A 20,341-nucleotide genomic window follows, 5' to 3' on the forward strand; every position below is an offset into this window, starting at 1 on the left:
CTAAGCCATTCATTTTTGGTTCTTTCCCTGCCTCGACATTTCTGCCAGTATAGAAATGCTGAAATATACTAAGGAAGCTGACTATTTAAAGTAAATGTTTAGGTGAATTATTTCAAAAATGAACATTTTTCTTTAAAACCATGATTGTAATCATTGTGTTTGTAAATTTCAGCTTTTCTGTTTTGGGTTTCTATCAAAGTGAGACATATGTCCGTGTAGAATTACACTGAAAAAAGAAGCCTGATTATAATCTCTATGAAAGTTATTTGGCACAAGACATTTTGGATTTCTGATAGATTCTATACATGTGGAGCAATATGTGTGCACACTGAAAGGACAGGTTAATACTGTTCCTTTTTTAGATCACGTGTTAGGAAACAGTGGCAAACATGATTCCAAAGCTAGGGTCCTATTTCTAGGGAGGCTCACTAAAGCTCTATTTTACGAGAGCGTAAATGTTTACCTAAGCAAGAAGGTGAAGTCTGTTATGCCCAATAAAGGACATTTTGCAGTGCTGGTTTACGAAAAACATTCAGCAGACAGTGGATGTTTTACACAAAGTACAGTACGTTGCTTGAAACTCTTTATTCATCTATACACTTACGTTTAAAATAAACAGTATCTGGGAATATGCCAGTCTTTTCTTCTACCTCCCTTATTCCACACCCCTAGATTTTGTCACCTGCCAAAGTCAAATAAATCTTATCTAAACAGTTGAGATAAGCACTGAGTAGTACTTGGTATGGTCAAATCAACAAACCTCTCCAAAAACAGAAATGAAATACAATATCGCTAGATTAAACAGTCTACAATGGCAATCATGTTTGCATTTAAAGATTTTATTCCAAAAGGATTACAGTCTCCGTATCCATTTTTTTCTTTCGGCCTAGACAAGAAGGCGACATACTGACTCAAACAAAATGTATTTGTTCTCTAACAATTTAACTTGTACAAGCTCGTATAAACAAGGCCCATAGGTGTATGAAGCCTACTGACTTAATCAGTAACTTATGTCGTTAACCTTGTATAAGCAAGTATGCTTGAGATGAACCAGCGGTGGATTGTGTATCAGATTTTTTTCCCCCAACAGAAAAGCCTTTCTTTATGTAGCTTCAGTATAAAATCTATCGAATTCTGGCATTTTCTTGTCTGTACCTTACAATAAGGCCTTACCGTGTTAAACTGCCTAAAGAGAGAGGTATAAATGAATGCCATTTCTAAATTACAGAATATTTTACAATTGCCATTTTCTTCCTTTCTAGGGCATAGAGTATTTTCATTGTTTCTAATAGAGTGTGGACCCCACAAAGGTAGGGAGTCTGTCTCTCAGGTTAACCACTGCATCTCCAGGGCAGAGAAGAGTACCTGGCACAGAGTTGAAACTCAGTGGATGTTCAATGAATGAGTGAACCAGTAACGTTTCCAAGAATGTAATCTCCTTTCTTTGTGGATGAATACAAATGTTCTGTAACTCTTGCCTCCACTGTTGATATTTAAAAGCATATTTCTGAAGTCAGTGTATTTTAGCTTATATTTAAGTGGTTCCCTTTCAACGTCATAAAACTAGCAAATTTTTATTTATATGTAATAAGGAATGGGGCATCCCTGGGTGGTGCAAATGGTTTATTAAGTGCTTGGCTGGTAACTGAAGGATTGGAGGTTCGGGTCCACCCAGAGATGCCTCAGAAGAAAGGCCTGACAACTTACTTCCAGAAAAGCAGCCATTGCAAACCCTACATAGCACAGTTCTACTGTGATACACATGGGATGTCCACGAGGGCAACTGTGTTTTTTGTTTTTGTTTTCTTTTGTAACAAGGAATGGATAAATGTCATTATATCATTACATCATATGCTATTTTTTTGAAGTGTCAATTTTGAGGAATTTTTTTGAGGAATACCTCTCAGGCATTAGCAACATTTGTGCATTTTTTACTGTAGAATACTTTATACACTGTCTGCTAATTTGAAAATTACCCATTTCCCGCTACTGTTTAAGCATATTTTTATGTGCTTTAGTTTATTCTCTACCACAGCTGGGAATTAGCCTAATCAGATACAGACACGGGGTTCTAATCACTGTTCTTTTATTTTTAAGATTCAAGCAATAGTATAAAATATACACCCTTATTTTTCTGATTTATGTTTGATTTTAGAAAAGCAATTGTATCTACAAAGGTATTTAGACTTTTACAGAGAACAGTTTTCCATTTCTGAATGCCTGGTATAGCGATAACTGTGTTCTCCATGATAAAATAATTCATTTTCATCTTTACAGTAACCATTCAAGGGAGAGATTAACATAACCATTAATATATGCATTTCACATATTAGTAAACTGAGGCTCAGAGATCTTACAGAGTCTCTCCAAGGGACACACAGCTGGTTAGTCATAGAGCTGTGTTTTTAATTCAGGTCTGTTTGAATCCAAAGCTCAAGGTTTAAGTTTCCAGGTAATTTTGGAGTAAACCCAAGACTTTTGAGTTATTATTTTGATAAATTAAAACTTCCCAGTGAATATATTAATGTGTCAACTGGAGACATGAATGGGAAGAGCAATAATAAAATTTAGAAGTCTTATGAATATAAGGAATGAAATGCTATGTTAATTTGGAATCAAAAAAAGAATACTATTGGTATATTGGTCATTTAATTTATTATGGTCTTCAGATATTCCAAAATTACTTGAAATATTACTCAAGAACCTGTGTGTTTAACATGTATGCTACAAATGTCTAGAACCATGTCTCTGGCACGTTTGCCCCAGTGGGGGTGTGCCTGCGTTTGTGTGCACGTACAATGAGTCAAGATTCTTTGGTGCTCAAGCATGTTTCCGGGCAAGGTTTGGAAAAGAATTCAAGTGTTTTCCTTTCATCTTATTATCAAGTGTAATGTGTTTAGATGAACATCGTACCAAGGGTTTCTCTGTCTCTGAGAAATGCTAATTTAAAAAAAATTGGGGATATGTTAACTAAGCCAAGCAAAACCACACAGAATTTTAGCAATTGCTTGACTGTATCTTCAGCAAATTCTGTGTCATGTAATAAATTTTGACAGTTGTTTTTAAGGAGCTTCCCAGGTGTGCAGATTTTCCATTGAGGATTAACACATTGTTGTTTCCTGATAAAGGGGTGCCACATGTGATTCTTGACTCCATTGTCATCAAATGACACAGTGACATGCACTTACCAATGGTTTCTACGCTTTATTGAGTTTCAAATAAAAATTTTTAGGTTTAAAAAGTCTAGGTATTTCCCCAAACTGATTTGTTTCTTCTTTCCTTTTATACCTTCCTTGCAGAACAATTAAGGGAGCGTGAGAAACTCCTAAATGAGTAAAAAGTGATCATTTCTAGCCACAACAAATAGCAGGTGTGGACTAGGGGGTGCTCCTTCCCTTAGAGATTTCCTTCCTTTGCTTTTTAATTCATAGTTCCTCACCTATTAGTACTTAGATGGTTATGCTTAGATGGTTATAGTATTGTCTACAGGAGGAGTTTTTTTTTTTTTTGCCCATGCTAATATTTGGCTTTTTCTTTTTCAAGTGTTGCTGTCTTTGTGGATATATGAGACCAAAAAGGCAAATAGAAGACTTGTGACCCTTTGTTATGGTTTGCTATTTTAGCTTCTCACAGAAGGTTCAGTAATGACTTTAGTTTTTCACGCTACAAGCTTTTTTTAATTGCTTACTATATTCAGTGGAGCCCTGTTGGTGTAGTTGTTAAGAGCTCGGCTGCTAACCCACAGGTTGGCAGTTCAAAGCCACCAGCCGCTCCTTGGAAGCCCTATGGGGCAGTTCTGCTCTGCCCTGTAGCATCGCTATGAGTCAGAATCTACTCGATGGCAATGGGTTTTGGACTATATTCAGTGGGATGGTCTAATGGTATCTAAGATCTCTGCTGTCAGGCACTCTAAAGTCTCATTTGGAGGAATAAAGCATTTACTTATATAAAAAAGGAAGGAATCTTTGAAATTATTAACAATGATTTGTATTTATGTTAAAGGTTGAAATTGAGACATAGAGGTCATTATGAGTTAGTTAGGAATGGTTTAAGAGGTTACTTGTGCTGGAGCTTAAAATTGTCATTTTGTTAGAGCAGTTTGTCCACATTGAGAACTACAGTTTTCAGGTTTCCTTCTCTCTAAGGTGGCCGCGGGAAGATCTTATGGCCGATGAGACCATAAGTTGAAGTTAGCTAAGAATTTATAACTGATAGGCTTTGCACTTTCCTTCTTGTTGCTTTCCCTTTTCTTCCTTCATTCTGCCTTGGAATGTGAACTTGATAGATGGAGCTGTAGCAGTTATTTTTTCAACAGGAGGAGAAGGCCAAAACCATTTGAAAAATTTTGGTCCTAACATTTATTTAGCCCCTGAATCAATGTTGACTTATCTGAGTTTTGTTTAAGTCACTGTTTGCTCAGATAGTCTTTTACTTACAGCTGAAAATAATTTTTATCTGATACAAATGTATCTAACATGTTTGCCATTTTGTCAAGTGGGTAATTGTCCAAAATTGATTTGTATTTCAAAAATCTTTACTACTACACTCTAACTAGATGTCCATGTACTCCCTGTAAAAGCCTAAGATGAGCCAACCTTTTAAGCTAGGGGGAAAACTGAGTTATAAATAAACCTGAATGAATGATATTTCCCCCCTCCCCTAATCCCTATGTCTTTTATTTTATCTTTGAAGATATTACTGACAATTTAGAAGTTTTTTTTTCCCTGTTTGGTTTTTTTCTTCTAATTCAATAATCTTTTCAACAAGTATTTGTTGAGCACCTATTGTGTGTCAGGAGTCCATGGGTGGTCCAAACAGTGAATGCATTTGGCTGTTAAGTGAAGGGTTGGAGGTTTGATTCCAACCAGAGGTACCTCGGGACAAAGACCTGGTGATCTGCTTCTGAAAAATCAGCCATTGAAAACCCTATGGGGCACAGTTCTACGCGGATCCACGTGCGGTGGCCGTGAGTCAGAGTTGACTCAAAACGGTAACTGGTTATTATGTGTCAGGGACTGTGCTAGGGGCTTAGTATGAATCAGTGAACAAAACATACCCAAATCCCTGCTCTAATGGAGCTTACATTCTAGAGGAAGAGACAAACAATAATAAATAAACACAATGAATAAGTAAACTTAGTGGTATGATAGAAAGCGACCAGTGTTACGGAAAAAAGAAATAGAGCAAGGTAAAGGGAAATAGGGAGTGTGACAGAGGGGTTTAATTTTTTTTTTTTAATTGTACTTTAGATGAAGGTTTATAGAACAAACTAGCTTCTCATTAAACACTTAGTACATATATCGTTTTATGACATTGGTTAAGAGCCCTATGGCGTATCAACACTCTCCCTTCTCGACCTTGGGTTCCCTGTTACCAGTTTTCCTGTCCCTCCTGCCTTCTCATCCTTGCCCCTGGGCTGGTGGTTCCTTCAGTCTTGTTTTGTTTTGTGGGCCTGTCTAGTCTTCGGATGAAGGGTGAACCTCGGGAGTGACTTCATTACTGAGCCAAAAGCGTGTCCGGGGGCCATACTCTTGGGGTTTCTCTAGTGTCTGTCAGGCCTTATTGGTCCTTTTTTGTGAGTTAGAGTTTTGTTCCACATTTTTCTCTAGCTCTGTCCAGGACTCCCTGTTGTGATCCCTTGTCAGAGCAGTCAGTGGTGGTAGCTGGGCACCATCTAGTTGTACTGGACTCAGTCTGGTGGAGGCCATGGTAGTTGTGGCCCATTAGTCCTTCTGAACTAATCTTTCCCTTGCGTCTTTAGTTTTCTTCATTCTCTCTTGCTCCCAAAGGCATGAGACTGGTGGAATATCTTAGATGGCTGCTCATAGGCTTTTAAGACAAGGGGTCTAATTTTTAAAATAATAGAGTGAGCCTCATTGAAAAGGTGACATGTGAGTAAAACTTAAAGGAGGTGAGAGAGTTAGCCATGAAGGTATTAGAGGGAAGAATATTCCAAGAGTGGGAAAAGCCAACACACAGGGGCAGGAGTATGCCTGGAGTGTCTAAAGGGCAGCACTGGGTGAATATTGGGAGTCAAGTCAGAGAGCTAATGGGTGACCTAATCAAGTAGGGTCATGGGTTTTACTTTGAATAAAATGGGAGTCATTGCATGGTTTTGAGCTGATGAGGAATTTGATCTGTGATATGGTAATGTTTTAAATGGATCATATTGGCTGTCGTGTTGAGAATAGGAGCAAGGATGGAAACCTGGGAGGCCAATTAGGAGGGCATTACAATAATCAAGGCTGGTAAGAGGGCGGTAGTAGTGAAGGTGGTGAAATGAAGCCATTTCTTTTCATGTATTTTGAAGTCAGAGTCAATAGGATTCTCTGATGGTTGAATGTAGAATATGAGAGAAAGGAAGTAGTAAAAGATAGCGCATCTGAGTACCTGGAAGAATGGAGTTTCCATCATGTGAGACAAAGAAGAGTATGGGCTGTCTGTTCTTGCTTAAAAGTGGAGGATTTAAAAGCTGATGAAAGGCTATGAGCACACAGTAGGGCTTTTTGACTTTGAGTTCAATGTAGCATTATCTTGGTGCCTTATTTGTTGGGCAGCAATCAATGCCTTTATCTTTTGATCTTTCCTCTTGGGGTTGGGTGGTAAGACTCCTCAGAGCTTGGAGAGTAAAGGTCTGTCTGGCAGTGTTCTGTGCTCCAAGTTGGGTCGGAGAGCTGGAGGCGAGGAGGTGTCTGTCTGTATTCTACCTTCAGTATTGCATATGGTCCTTGTGTTTTTGACATGATTCCCAACCCTACAACAATGCTAGGTGTCTCCCTGTCCAGAGACCTTCTGTCACTTTCTTAAGAAAATGAACCTGACTTCATTGGGAAGGACATTTGCCCAGCTTCTTGGAATGGGGTTGCTGCTGGCTGACTGGCAGCATTCACCCAGCGTGTCTTATTTTTGCCATTCTCCCCTTCACCCTCACTTGGGAGGTACCTGATGTTGCCAGTTCCTTGACCTTCTGGGCTGGTTCTCAGCTTTTCTCACTGACAGCTTTGGAGTCATCATTTTCAGGTGTGCTAAATCAAGTACTATTAGCCTCCATGTATGTATGTATGTGTATTTTTATTTATTTATTTTTTTGCTGTCATCACTCCTTCTTTTTCCAGGTATTGTGGGTTTACCATTCCAGGTGGCTTGGGTAAAATTGTAAGCTGGGAACCATTTTACATGAGACAATACTCCTGATCTCTGATACTTAAGACGAGTTCCTACTCAAACAAAGGTCTTTGCTTCTCAGCAATTTGCCAGGCTAACTTCATCTTAGCTGTTCTTGTGGCTTCTGAATTCCAAATAGGGTTAAGATGGTTCCACTAAGCCCTTATAGCCTTTCTTACTCTGTCAATGAAAAGAGGGCATGAACTGTAAATATGGGTTCTTTGTACTGATTTGGGGCTTAAGCTCCTGCTGACTGTTTCCCTTCCCATATACCTTAACCCCAAATCAGTGTTGATTGTTTCACTGTGGGTACTTGTTTAGTCTCTCTTGCTGCTATCAGTGCAACCCAAACTATCATTTTGCTTTTTGCTGAGGATATTTTCTATGTGCAGGGGTCTGCTTCTAGGTTATCTACTTGTGTTATTTAATCTCCTGCAAGAACCCTATACAGTAGGTACTCTTAGGTCCATTTTGCAGATAAGGAGATTGAGATGTCTAGGGTGTCATACAAGGAGCCCTGGTGGCACAGTGCTTAAGTGCTTGGCTGCTAACTGAAAGACTGGCAGTTTGAACCCATCTAGCAGCTCTGTTCTATGAGTCAGAATCGACTCGACGGCACTGGGTGGGTTTAGCAGCTCTGTGGGAGAAAGACCTGGCTATCTGCTTCTGTACAGATACGGCCAAGAAAACCCTGAGGCAATTCAACTCTGCACATATGAGGCTGCCATTAGTTGCGGTTGACTCAAAGGCAACGAGCAACAACATCACTGAACAACATGCACCAAACCAAACCTGTTGCCATCAAGTCAATTCCAACTCATAGTGACCCTATAGGGCAGAGTAGAACCGCCCCATAGGGTTTACAAGGAGCGGCTGGTGCATTTGAACTGCCGATCTTTTGGTTAGCAGCTGAGCTCTCAACCGCTGCGCCACCAGGGCTCCACCAGAGCAACATACAACCTATGTAAAATATTGCAAATGAATCTACCGTCTTTTTAACAATGTGGTTTGGAAAACATGCAGATTTTTGACTTAGCTGTTTTTGCCACTGAGCCGATTCTGACTCATGTCAGAATAGACAGAGTAGAACTGCCTCATTGGGTTTTCTTGACTGTAATCTGTTATACAGATAAAAAGTCATGGAACCAGATTGGCTTCAGAGCCCATGTGTTCCACTGCCTGCCAGTGCCATCTGCTAGATGACAGTGTGACATTACATATCACTATCTTTGTGCTTTATGTTTTGAACTGTAAAATACACTTGAGTAAAAGTACTTGTTTACAGAAGGTCAACTTTTCAGGAAATTATAAACTCAGTCTATTTGAACCTTTCAACATTCAATAAGGATGTTTTTCCAATCCTCTTATGTACCAGGTTCTGTTAGATCCAATAAAGGATACAACAATGAACCAGGCATCATCATGTAATTGTGGAGGGAAAGGGCCCATCCATATTTTCTCATTTGTGGGTGGAAATCAAGACCTGTAGAGATGAGGAGGCTTAGGTGATTCGATAGGCCAAGCCTATAGAAGAAGCCAGCTGTCCTGACTAGTCCATTTTTCCTTTCCGCTGAATCATGATGTCTCCCCTTGTGCATGTATCTACTAACTTAGAGCCTAATAGGAAAGCAAAGACATCCAGATCAATACAATTAATACAGGATACAGAGCAATAGAGAACTGCAAGTTGAGATTCGATGTTTAAGGAACAAACAGCCATGGCTTAGGAACCTCATGTGTTAGCCCCTTCTGTGGTGACCCCCAGTGCTCCCTGCTTCCTGGTATTCATGCCCTTGTATAAACCCCTCCACTTGGGTGTGGGCTGGACTTAGTGACTCACAACAAATAGAATACAGCAAAAATGATGGAATATTGCTTCCAAGATTAGGTAATAAAGAGAACATGTCTTCCGTCTGGTGTGCCCTCTCTTCACTTCCTCTGATGGAAGCCAGCTGCTTTGTTGGGAGCTACATTATGGAGAGGCCCATGGGGTGTGCAGCTGAGGACAGTTTCCAGCTAGCAGCCAGCAAGGAACTGAGTCCCTCAGTATGAGGAACTGAACCTTGCCAACAACCACATGAGTGAAGTTGGAAACGGATTCTCTGCAGAGCCTTGAGAACATAACCTCAGTCAGTACCTTGGTTTTAGCCTTGTGAGAGGCCTTGAGGCAAAGGCACCAGCTAAGCCATGCCCATATTCCTGACCCACATCTTTTATTTCTACCTAGAGCTTCTGTCCTTGAATCCATTCATTTGCCGGTACCTCATCATCCTTTCTTTCAGCTATGTAAGCATCACTGTGTTGTTTCCCCAAAATTACTGATTCCCATTTGAGTTTTGTTAACGTCTCTCAAGTGTGAAGTCAGCTAAGGGGAAGTTGTGTGGAGAAACACTAATGATGCTGCTGACCAGTGAGATTTCCTATGGATGAGGATAAAATTGAGGTTTCATAGTTAGGACCTTTTGAGGACCTGGCTCATACCTATCTGACATTTATTAAGATATTCTTGGGTACATGACATTGCGTTAAAAAAAAGCTGAGAAATCCCAGAATATTCATGTGGGGAAAACAGATAGCAAAAGCAATATGTTTTAAAATGATGGATGCAGTCAGAGGACAATTGCATTCTTTATGAGTTTTAACTTGAGTATGAATGATTTTATTGTGTTTCTTTGCCTTGTTGTGAGGATGAAATCGTATACTAACTTGACTGCCAGAGTTTCTTTCATAGTTTTTCCATCAGTCTTTCGCTATATCACCAGAGGAATGTAGAGAATTACTGCATTGTTAGCTAGCTAATGAACTCCAAAATCAAAGACCTTGATTCACTATAAAATTTTCTTTAAGTGCTTGACTCTGCAGAGATCAGGAGGAGGTAATTCCGTACATGAGTTTGCTTTCTTGATTTGGTTTTGTATATTTTGTTGTATTGTTTTTAGCTATATTACCCCCAGGGAAAATCATTACTTAATCCCTTTCAATTAATTTTTGAAATATAGTCAGAGTGTATTGGACTATGTTTTTATTACTTCGAAACCTTAAATATTTTGTGTTTTTTTTTTTTTTTTATATGGTATAAGGAGTAAAAAGATTTGCCTGAGGATTTTAGCCAGACTCTTAGGTTTGTATTTGAGACTTAATTTTTTTGAATATTGAAATAGTGGAATATTATTAGTATGGAAGTATCATATTCTACTTCATATAATGTTTGTTGGTGAATCTGGGCTCTGTTTCCAGCTCTAAATAGAAATGCTAAATTCTCTTGGTCCGTTTTTTCATCCATCCTATGTTTCAATTTCCCACTTGCCTTTCCTAATTCTTTCATGAAATTTTGGCAGAGACAACTAGAAAATGTCTCATATGTACTTTAAACTTTGTGAGAAGAGACATTGTAAAATGCCTCAGGTTTCCAAATAAATATAACCAATTTGTGATTATCTACTTGGTGATTCTTCTCCTGGAAATCTTTAATCCCACAAGAGCTTCCCTGACTCCTTCGCACAAATCTGGTTGGGGCAAATCTGATCAGGGAAAATTCACCTCATTTCTAGCTAATGTGTACTCAGAAAATACAGAATGGTTTTGATTAGCCTGTGACTAACCAAATAATAAGGCACACCTACTCCAAAATACAATACAATTCCAAAAACAAACTTAAAGAACATATTCCCAGTTTTTGATTATCAGCTCCACTTCTCTTGGTATAAGCATACCAAAGAAAAACCCATTGCTGTCGCGTCGATTCTGACTCATAGCAGCCACCAGGCCTCCTGATATAAACATAGTTGTATTTTAGGAGCCCTGGTGGTGCAGTGGTTAAGACCTTGGCTGCTAAAAGGCCGGCAGTTCAAAGCCACTAGCCACTCCTTGGAAACTCCATGGGGCAGTTCTCCTGTGTCCTATAAGATCACCGTTAAGTCGGAATTGACTAGACAGCAACGGGCTTTAGTTGTAGTTTAAGGATTGATTTTTAAGATTGCATATGTGTTAATCTTATAATCAAAATATTGTCCTTTGATTATAACAATTTAAGGAATTATTACAGGAAGTGCATCTGTTATTTCTGTACTAAATCTGTCAGTTTAGTGATTAGATTTAACCTTTGTCAAACGTCTTTAAATAAACTGGCAGATCTGAGCGCTTATCGGTGTAAAGCTAGGAGGTAGAAGTGACAGGAGTGATTTGCCTATTTTTCTGGTATTATGCAGATTTTCACATGTGTTCAGTTGGGTCTTGAAAAACAGACTCACAGTTTCCTTCTGACCTTCGACTTGGGCCATACTCCTGGGGTTTGGTATTTGCAGAGCAAGTGAAAGCTTTAATACTTGACACCTGCCCTGATAAATTCCTGGGACACCGTTGTTGTGAAGAGGCAAGTGGAAGCATTGAACTTAGAGCCCCTCCACTCTCTAACCTCAGGGTCATGAATGTTATTGCTGGTTATGGTCAAGCATCTTTTCACAGCTGGCTTACAACAATTTATATTCTTCTTTTGTCTCCCCCCCCACCCCCACAGCTGTTGTGAACTTGGACAATTCTGTGGTTGACCTGGAGACCCTTCAAGCTCTCTATGAGAATGTGAGTAATAGAAGGAATTTTATGTGTGAGTATATAATACATACACAACGCATGTCCATGTACACATGGTTTTTGCTTTAATGCCCTGTAGGGAAACGTCATCTGGGTGCGGTGAATTTATTTAACTATAAAACCAAAAACCAAACCCAGTGCCGTTGAGTCAATTCCGACTCATAGCGACCTTATAGTACAGAGTAGAACTGCTCCATAGAGTTTCCAAGGAGCGCTTAGTGGATTTGAACTGCCGACCCTTTGGTTAGCAGCCATAGCACTTAACCACTACACCATCAGGGTTTCCTGTTTAACTATACTTTTGTTAAAATATCTGTCTAGGAATATATCAGACAAATGATTGGTCTCATAGTTTTAAAGATAGTGATTCAAAACTTTGCATATGAGGTCACTCACACCTCCTCTTAGGAAATAATAATAATAGTGCCTGCATATAGACTCTTTAGAGCTGAGCGTTGTTTTACATACTTCATATATGCACTCACTGAATCATCACATATGACTAGGTCCTATTATTAGCCCCATTTTACAAATGAGGAAGCTTAGGCATAGAAAGCGATTAAGTGACTTGCTAAAGGTCACACAATTAACATAATGGTGAAGCTGAGATTTAATTCATTCTGGCTCCATTTCTGTGTGCTGCCACAGTTAACCTCACTTTAAGTAGCAAGACATTCAGCCTTTATTCTACATTGTACTTTTTCTTCACAGCGTGGTGGGAAAAGGTAGTACCAGAGGAGAATGGCGCTAGCAGGGTGCAGTCTTTGGAAACGTGCGATACGCGCAGTGGTATATGAGATGATTTTAGCTGGGACATGGCATCAGATAACATTGATTCTTGTAGTGAGAAAAGCAATTCTCTTTTCAGTACTTTTGATCATCAAGGAGAAAGTCTCAATGTGGTCCTATTTTTGTCTCTAATATCTTTGGATTCTTTTTCATTTTACTTTTCAATTGCCTGAGATCTGCCTGTATTTAAGTCTCTGTGCACTTTGGGAAAGGAGCCTTGGTGGTGCAGTGGTTAAGTGCTCAGCTGATAACCAAAAGGTTGGCAATTCAAATCCACCATGCTCCTTAGAAACCCTACGAGGCAGTTCTACTCTGTCCTACAGGGTCACTATGAGTCGGAATCGACTCGATGTCAATGGGTTTGGCTTTTTTGGCTCTCCAGGACGTGGCCTAGTTAGTCCTTAGCCTTTCCATCCCATGTCAAAGAATTCTTAGCTCTGGGAGACACAGGTGGTAGATAGGATGTAAGCTTTCTTCCTGACCACTCCTCTAGGGCTGTGTATTCAACCTGCTTATTCACACTTGTGTCTGATACTTTCTAAATACATGTATGTGTGATGTGTGTTCTCCCTTGTGAGACTGACACCTTTGTAAGAAAACAGTCTTCGTCGTGCATTCCACAGTTACCTATAGATCTAAGCATGAGGTTGGTACCCAGTGAGCACCGTGAGCATACATGTTGAGTCCGACAGACTGAGTTGTCAACAAAGACTAAGAGAGAAGGTTTGAATAATTTATTATGTAGCTTTCACTACATAGTGGAGAAACTGGAAACAATAAATCATACATTTAATAGATTAGTGTCCCAGTGAAACAGATATTTAAAGCATAACCATTTGGAGATGCAGTTAATGTTTTCCCTTGAGTCCCTCATATCAACCTTGCCCCAACCATGAGGGCCATATGGCAGAAATGAGGAAATGCTGGAGGAAATAATTTCTTTAACAGATCATAATGATTTAAAATGTGTGTGTATGTGTCTATGTGTCTATCTGGCATTTATTATGACATATGCATATATACATATATATGCATGACTTATTTTAACCTGGTATATCCATATGCAGAAATATATACAGAAAAAATAAAGCACATTGGGGACAACTGCGTTTATGAGGAAAGTTTATTTTATGCTATTTTAGGACATATCATTTGGGAGTTTCTAGATATTCAAAATCAATCTATTTCAAAAATATAAATTTCTGACTCAGGGCAGACTGGATACCTACCCAGAGTCTTTGTCTAGCTTCTTACTGTCATAGTCCATGAAAGTAGATAATGCCAGATGGCACTGGTTAAACTTTTTATTGTTGTTGTTAAACTTGATAGTATAGCCTTTTATCGTGGCAGAAAAACTAATTACATTTGGGGGGAGGCGTTTCACAATAATATTAGCTCAGGTCATACTAGCCTAGGTTTTTGATAGCCATGTACAGCAGAGATATGAAGAATCCATTATGAGCAACAGGTAATTGAATACACCTTATATATTAAATAAATAAATAAATAAATAACTGACAGTAATTCCTGATTTGCTTTCTATTGTGATAAAAGTCCCAGGAAGACGGAGTTATTTGTTTTTATCCAATGCTATATCCCCAGCACCTAGAGTTAAGTAGCACTGGGCACATGTTGTTGTTGTTGTTAGGTGCCATCGAGTTGGTTCCAACTCATAGCGACCCTGTGCACAACAGAACAAAACACTGCCCGGTCCTGCGCCATCCTTAAAATCGTTGTTATGCTTGAGCTCATTGTTGCAGCTACTGTGTCAATCCACCTCGTTGAGGGTCTTCCTCTTTTCTGCTGACCTTGTACAATGCTAAGCATGATGTTCTTTTCCAGGGACTGATCCCTCCTGACAACATGTACAAAGTATGTAAGATGCAGTCTCGCCATCCTTGCCTCTAAGGAGCATTCTCGTGGCACTTCTTCCAAGACAGATTTGTTTGTTCTTTTGGCAGTCTGTGGTATATTCGGTATTCTTCGCCAACACCAAAATTCAAAGGCGTCAACTCTTCTTCCGTCTTCCTTATTCATTGTCCAACTTTCTCATGCATATAATGTGATTGAAAATACCATGGCTTGGGTCAGGCACACCTTAGTCTTCAGGGTGACATCTTTGCTCTTCAACACTTTGAAGAGGTCCTTTGCAGCAGATTTGCCCAATGTAATGTGTCTTTTGATTTCTTGACTGCTGTTTACAGGGCTGTTGATTGTGGATCCAAGTAAAATGAAATCCTTGACAACTTCAATCTTTTCACTGTTTATCATGATGTTGCTCATTGGTCCAGTTGTGAGGATTTTTGTTTTCTTTATGTTGAGGTGTAATCCATACAGAAGGCTGCGGTCTTTGATCTTCATCAATAAGTACTTCAAGTCCTCTTCACTTTCAGCAAGCAAAGTTGTGTCATCTGCATAACGCAGGTTGTTAATAAGTCTTCCTCCAATCCTGATGCCCCATCCTCTTCACATAGTCCAGCTTCTCGTATTATTTGTTCAGCATACAGATTAAATAGGTATGGTGAAAGAATATACCTTGACACACACCTTTCCTGACTTTAAACCGATCAGTATCCCCTTTTTCCATCCAAACAACTGCTACTTGATCTATGTAAAGGTTCCTCATCAGCACAATTAAATATTCTGGAATTTCCACTCTTCGCAGCGTTATCCATAGTTTGTTATGATCCACACAGTCAAATGCCTTTGCATAGTCAATACAACACAGGTAAACATCCTTCTGGTATTCTCTGCTTTCAGCCAGGATCCATCTGACATCAGCAATGATATCCCTGGTTCCATGTCCTCTTCTGAAACCGGCCTGAATTTCTGGCAGTTCCCTGTCGACATACTGCTGCAGCCGTTTTTGAATGATCCTCAGCAAAATTTTGCTTGCGTGTGATATTAATTATACTGTTCTATAATTTCCACGTTCAGTTGGATCACCTTTCTTGGGGATAGGCATAAATATGGGTCTCTTCCAGTCAGTTGGCCAGGAAGCTGTCTTCCATATTTCTTGGCATAGACGAGTGAGCACCTCCAGTGCTGCACCTGTTTGTTGAAACATCTCAGTTGATACTCCATCAATTCCTGGAGGCTTGTTTTTCACCAATGCCTTCAGAGAAGCTTGGACTTCTTCCTTCAGTACCATCGGTTCCTGATCATATGCCCTCTTGAAATGGTTGAATATCGACTAATTCTTTTTGGTATAATGACTCTGTGTGTTCTTTCCATCTTCTTTTAATGCTTCCTGCATCGTTTAATATTTTCCCCATGGAATCCTTCACTATTGCACCTCGAGGCTTGAATTTTTTCTTCAGTTCTTTCAGCGTGAGAAACGCCAAGCATGTTCTTCCCTTTTGGTTTTCCATCTCCAGCTCTTTGCACATGTCATTATAATACTTTACTTTGTCCTCTCGAGAGGCCCTTTGAAATCTTCTGTTCAATTCTTTTACTTCATCAGTTCGTCCTTTTGCTTTAGCTGCTTGACGCTCAAGAGCAAGTTTCAGAGTCTCCTCTGACATCCATCTTGGTCTTTTCTTTCTTTCCTGTCTTTTCAGTGACCTCTTGCTTTCTTCATGGATGATGTCCTTGATGTCATTCCACAACTCGTCTGGTCTTCGTTCACTAGTGTTCAATGTGTCAAATCTATTCTTGAGATGGTCTCTAAATTCACGTGGGATATACTCAAGGTCATATTTTGGCTCTCGTGGACTTGCTCTGATTTTCTTCAGTTTCAGCTTGAACTTGCATATTAGCATTTGATGGTCTGTTCCACAGTCGGCCCCTGGCCTTGTTCTGACTGATGATATTGAGCTTTTGCATCCTCTCTTTCCACAGATGTAGTCAATTTGATTTCTGTGTGTTCCATCTGGTGAGGTCCACGTGTATAGACACTGTTTACGCTGGTGAAAGAAGGTATTTGCAATGAAGAAGTTGTTGGTCTTGCAAAATTCTATCATTTGATCTCCGGCATTGTTTCTATCACCAAGGCCATATTTTCCAACTACTGGTCCTTCTTTGTTTCCAACTTTCGCGTTCCAGTCGCCAGTAATTATCAATGCATCTTGATTGCATGTTCGATAAATTTCAGACTGCAGCAGCTGATAAAAATCTTCTATTTCTTTATCTTTGGCCCTAGTGTTTGGTGCGTAAATTTGAATAATAATCATATTAACTGGTCTTCCTTGTAGGCGTGTGGATATTATCCTATCACTGACAGCATTGTACTTCAGGATAGATCTCGAAACGTTCTTTTTGATGATGAATGCAACACCATTCCTCTTCGAGTTGTCATCCCCCCAGCATAGTAGACTATATGATTGTCCAATTCAGAATGGCCAACACTAGTCCCTTTCAGCTCACTAATGCGTAGGATATCGATGTTTATGCGTTCCATTTCATTTTTGATGATTTCCAATTTTCCTGGATTCATACTTTGTACATTCCAGGTTCCGATTATCAATGGATGTTTGCAGCTGTTTCTTCTCATTTTGAGTCATGCCACCTCAGCACATGAAGGTCCCAAAAGCTTTACTCCATCCATGTCATTAAGGTCGACTCTACTTTGAGGAGGCAGCTCTTCCCCAGTCATCTTTTGAGTGCCTTCCAACTTGGGGGGCTCATCTTCTAGCACTATATCAGACAATGTTCCGCTGCTATTCATAAGGTTTTCACTGGCTAATGCTTTTTGGAAGTAGATTGCCAGGTCCTTCTTCCTAGTCTGTCTTAGTCTGGAAGCTCAGCTGAAACCTGTCCTCCGTGGGTGACCCTGCTGGTATCTGAACACCGGTGGCATAGCTTCCAGCATCACAGCAACACACAAGCCCCCACAGTACAACAAACTGACTGACTCAAGGGGGATTGGGCAAAAATTAATTAATATTTTTAAAATCAGTGAATTACTGCATGAAATTTACTTTGTTTCAAGACCGTTGTTGAACTTGCTATTATATGGTTTTTAAATAGTATTTTCCTTACTCAGACTGATTGATATCCATTGGGAGTAAGCATCTGTATTGAACATCTATATGTGCTCTTTCTATTTCTTTATAATGACTTAAGAGAATTCCATATGCAAAATAATTAGTTGTTCTTTCAGTGGGGCCTGATAGCAAGTCATCATTTATTGATCACCTACCGTATGTACTGTGGTGTTGGCAAAGAACGTTTAATATACCATGGATTGCCAGAAGAAGAACAAAAGTGTCTTGGAAGAAGTACAGCCAGAATGCTGATTAGAAGCAAGAATGGCGAGACTTCATCTTACATAGTTTGGACATGTTGACAGGAAGGACCAGTCCCTGGAGAAGAACATCATGCTTGGTAAAGTAGAGGGTCAGTGAAAAAGAGGGAGCCCCTCAATGAGTTGGACTGACACAGTGGCTGCAACAATGGGCTCAACTACAACAACAATTGTGAGGATGATGCAGGACCAGGCAGTGTTTCATTCTGTTATACATGAGGTCACTTTGAGTTGGAACCAACTCGACAGCACCTAACAACAACATAACAGCTGTATATAAAAATGTGATAATAACCATAGTGGTTGAAACTTTGAAAAGGGTAACTGAGGGCGTAGAATATTTATTTTTTCTAAGAACTCTGGGTTACTAAGAATAGACTTCTGGGGACCTATTTGAATATATGGGTTTCAATATTATAGGGATCAATGCTGAGGCAAAATATGTCATTTTTGGGTGATATTTAATGGTAGTAGATGATGAATATGCCTCTGGCCATACCTGAGTATAGTACTATTCTTACTCTTAGTATGTTGAGTGAACATCACTACTTGTATTTCAAAAGTTCTACTTTTTTTCATAGATCAGTATAAAATATAATCTGATTTTCTAAAAAAAAGGGTAATTTCAGAAATAAAGCTTTAAAAATTCAGAAATGATAACTGACATGAATGCAGTTGATGCTTGATATCCCAGAAGTGTTTTCAATCAGTTACATGTGATATTCTGACATTCTGTTTTAGGACTAACCAAATACATTTGCTTCCTTTTTTGTTCATGTAGTTTTAGAGACTATTGCCCAGAGAGCTCCTTGCAGTTCCTAAAGAAAATCTTTCCCTTTCCCAGGTTACCTTGGAGCCTTTGATTGTCCAGTGGACTGACAAAAAGCCTGAGCTTTCTTTTTTCAGTTGATGAACCCAAGACTGCAGAACAAGTTGTAGTTTATTTTTCAGGAACTAAACAGAACAAGTTTTTCTATGTGTTTCAGATGCTAATAGCCTGTGTGTGTATACGTGACTGATAGAAATAAGGCAGCATGTTGGATGAGATGCACATCTCTGTGTACCTTGGCACTTACCCGTCCCACTTCCTGCAGACTCTTCCCAAGCTCCACAACTCTACAATAGCTACAGTTTCATTTCAGCATGACACAGACATGCTTTCACATACCTTATCCCTCCTTCCCCATCCCAAATCACATCAGGCCATACCAGAAGAGATCAATGTGGTTTCTAGAAACAACGGGACTGGGATTCTTTACATATTTTCATTCATAGTATATCAGGCAGGGAAAGCCAGCAACCCAATCTAGCTGCAATGGAAATTTTATGTCTTCTACATGCAGTTTAGTATGCAATAAATGGCTGTTGAATGAATGAATAAGCCCTTTGAAACTGAAGCTCGGCAGAGTAAAATTTCCAGGCTATGTATTGTTACTGTAACTCCTTTCCACTTCCTCCCTCACAGATATATTAAGTCATCTCATCCGTATTCACCAATTTTGCTCTATTTCTCAACACCACGTTGACATTATCTGAACAGATTCTATGGATATTTTGCATATTCTGTGTTCCAACCAGTGAGCTCTTCTTACTGTTTATTAGTTTCTTCCCTGTTAAGCACGTGCAGATGTCCCTCCATCTAAAATAAGGAGAAATGAATAATATACCTCCTTTCATTCATTACTTCTTCTTTTAAAAAATATTTATGGGTTGATTACTAAGTGTCAGGCACTATGTTAAGATTAGTGCTAGGAAGTAGTGGCCCCTGTCCTTTGGTATTCTGCAGTTAAGAAGGGACATATTAAATAACGTCACTCTCTCTTTCACAAATACACCACACACTCAGAGAGAAAAAGATGGGAAAGTGCAAGTACAGATGTGCTAAGAAAAATTATAATAAGGAGCAGAATTGGACCAAGGTAAGTAAAGACTAAGAAGTACTTGAAAAAAAGGGACAATTTTGGTAGATACTATAATATATACAATTTTGCAACCACAGTAAGAACAACCAAAAACTGTGTGTAGTTATGTAGGTAGATATATGGATGTGTATATGTGTGTAGGAAGGCATATGCAAATAAATGCATGCTTGTGTGTATATGTGTATTTGTAAGCATATGTATATACATATTTGTGTGGGCTGCTTATATATCCACATATATAACCAACCACATAGGGGGCACACTTATGGAGGATTCCTAGACATATCAAAACAACTTGTGGGATTGGTTTACTGGGTCAAAAGGCTTGGGACCATAGTCTTGGGGGACAACTTAGTCAATTGACATAGCGTAGTTCACAAAGACAATGTTCTACATCCGAGTTTGATAAGTAGCATCTGGGGTCTTAAAACCTTGCGAGCGGCCATCTGAGGTACAACTCTTGGTCTCTACTTGTGTGGAGAAAAAGAGAATGAAGGAAATCAAAGGCTGAAAAAAGAAACTAGTCTACGGGACTAATAGCCCACATGAACCACAACCTCTTCTAGCCTGACAACAGAAAAACTAGATGGTGCCCAGCTACCACTACCGACCGTTTTGACCAGGGACACAA

The 20,341-nt window shown here is 39.4% G+C and overlaps 1 protein-coding gene across 1 annotated transcript in view; it reads left to right on the forward strand.

Moving 5' to 3' along the window:
• Positions 1–20,341, forward strand: part of FMN2 (formin 2) — a 410,148-nt gene that overhangs the window by 206,769 nt on the left and 183,038 nt on the right. Inside the window, exon 8 of the mRNA XM_064276718.1 lies at positions 11,681–11,742. Coding sequence (XP_064132788.1) covers positions 11,681–11,742 — 62 coding nt within the window. The remainder of the gene's footprint in view (positions 1–11,680; positions 11,743–20,341) is intronic.

Source organism: Loxodonta africana, chromosome 25 (genome assembly GCF_030014295.1).
Source record: "Loxodonta africana isolate mLoxAfr1 chromosome 25, mLoxAfr1.hap2, whole genome shotgun sequence".
Taxonomy (NCBI): domain Eukaryota; kingdom Metazoa; phylum Chordata; class Mammalia; order Proboscidea; family Elephantidae; genus Loxodonta; species Loxodonta africana.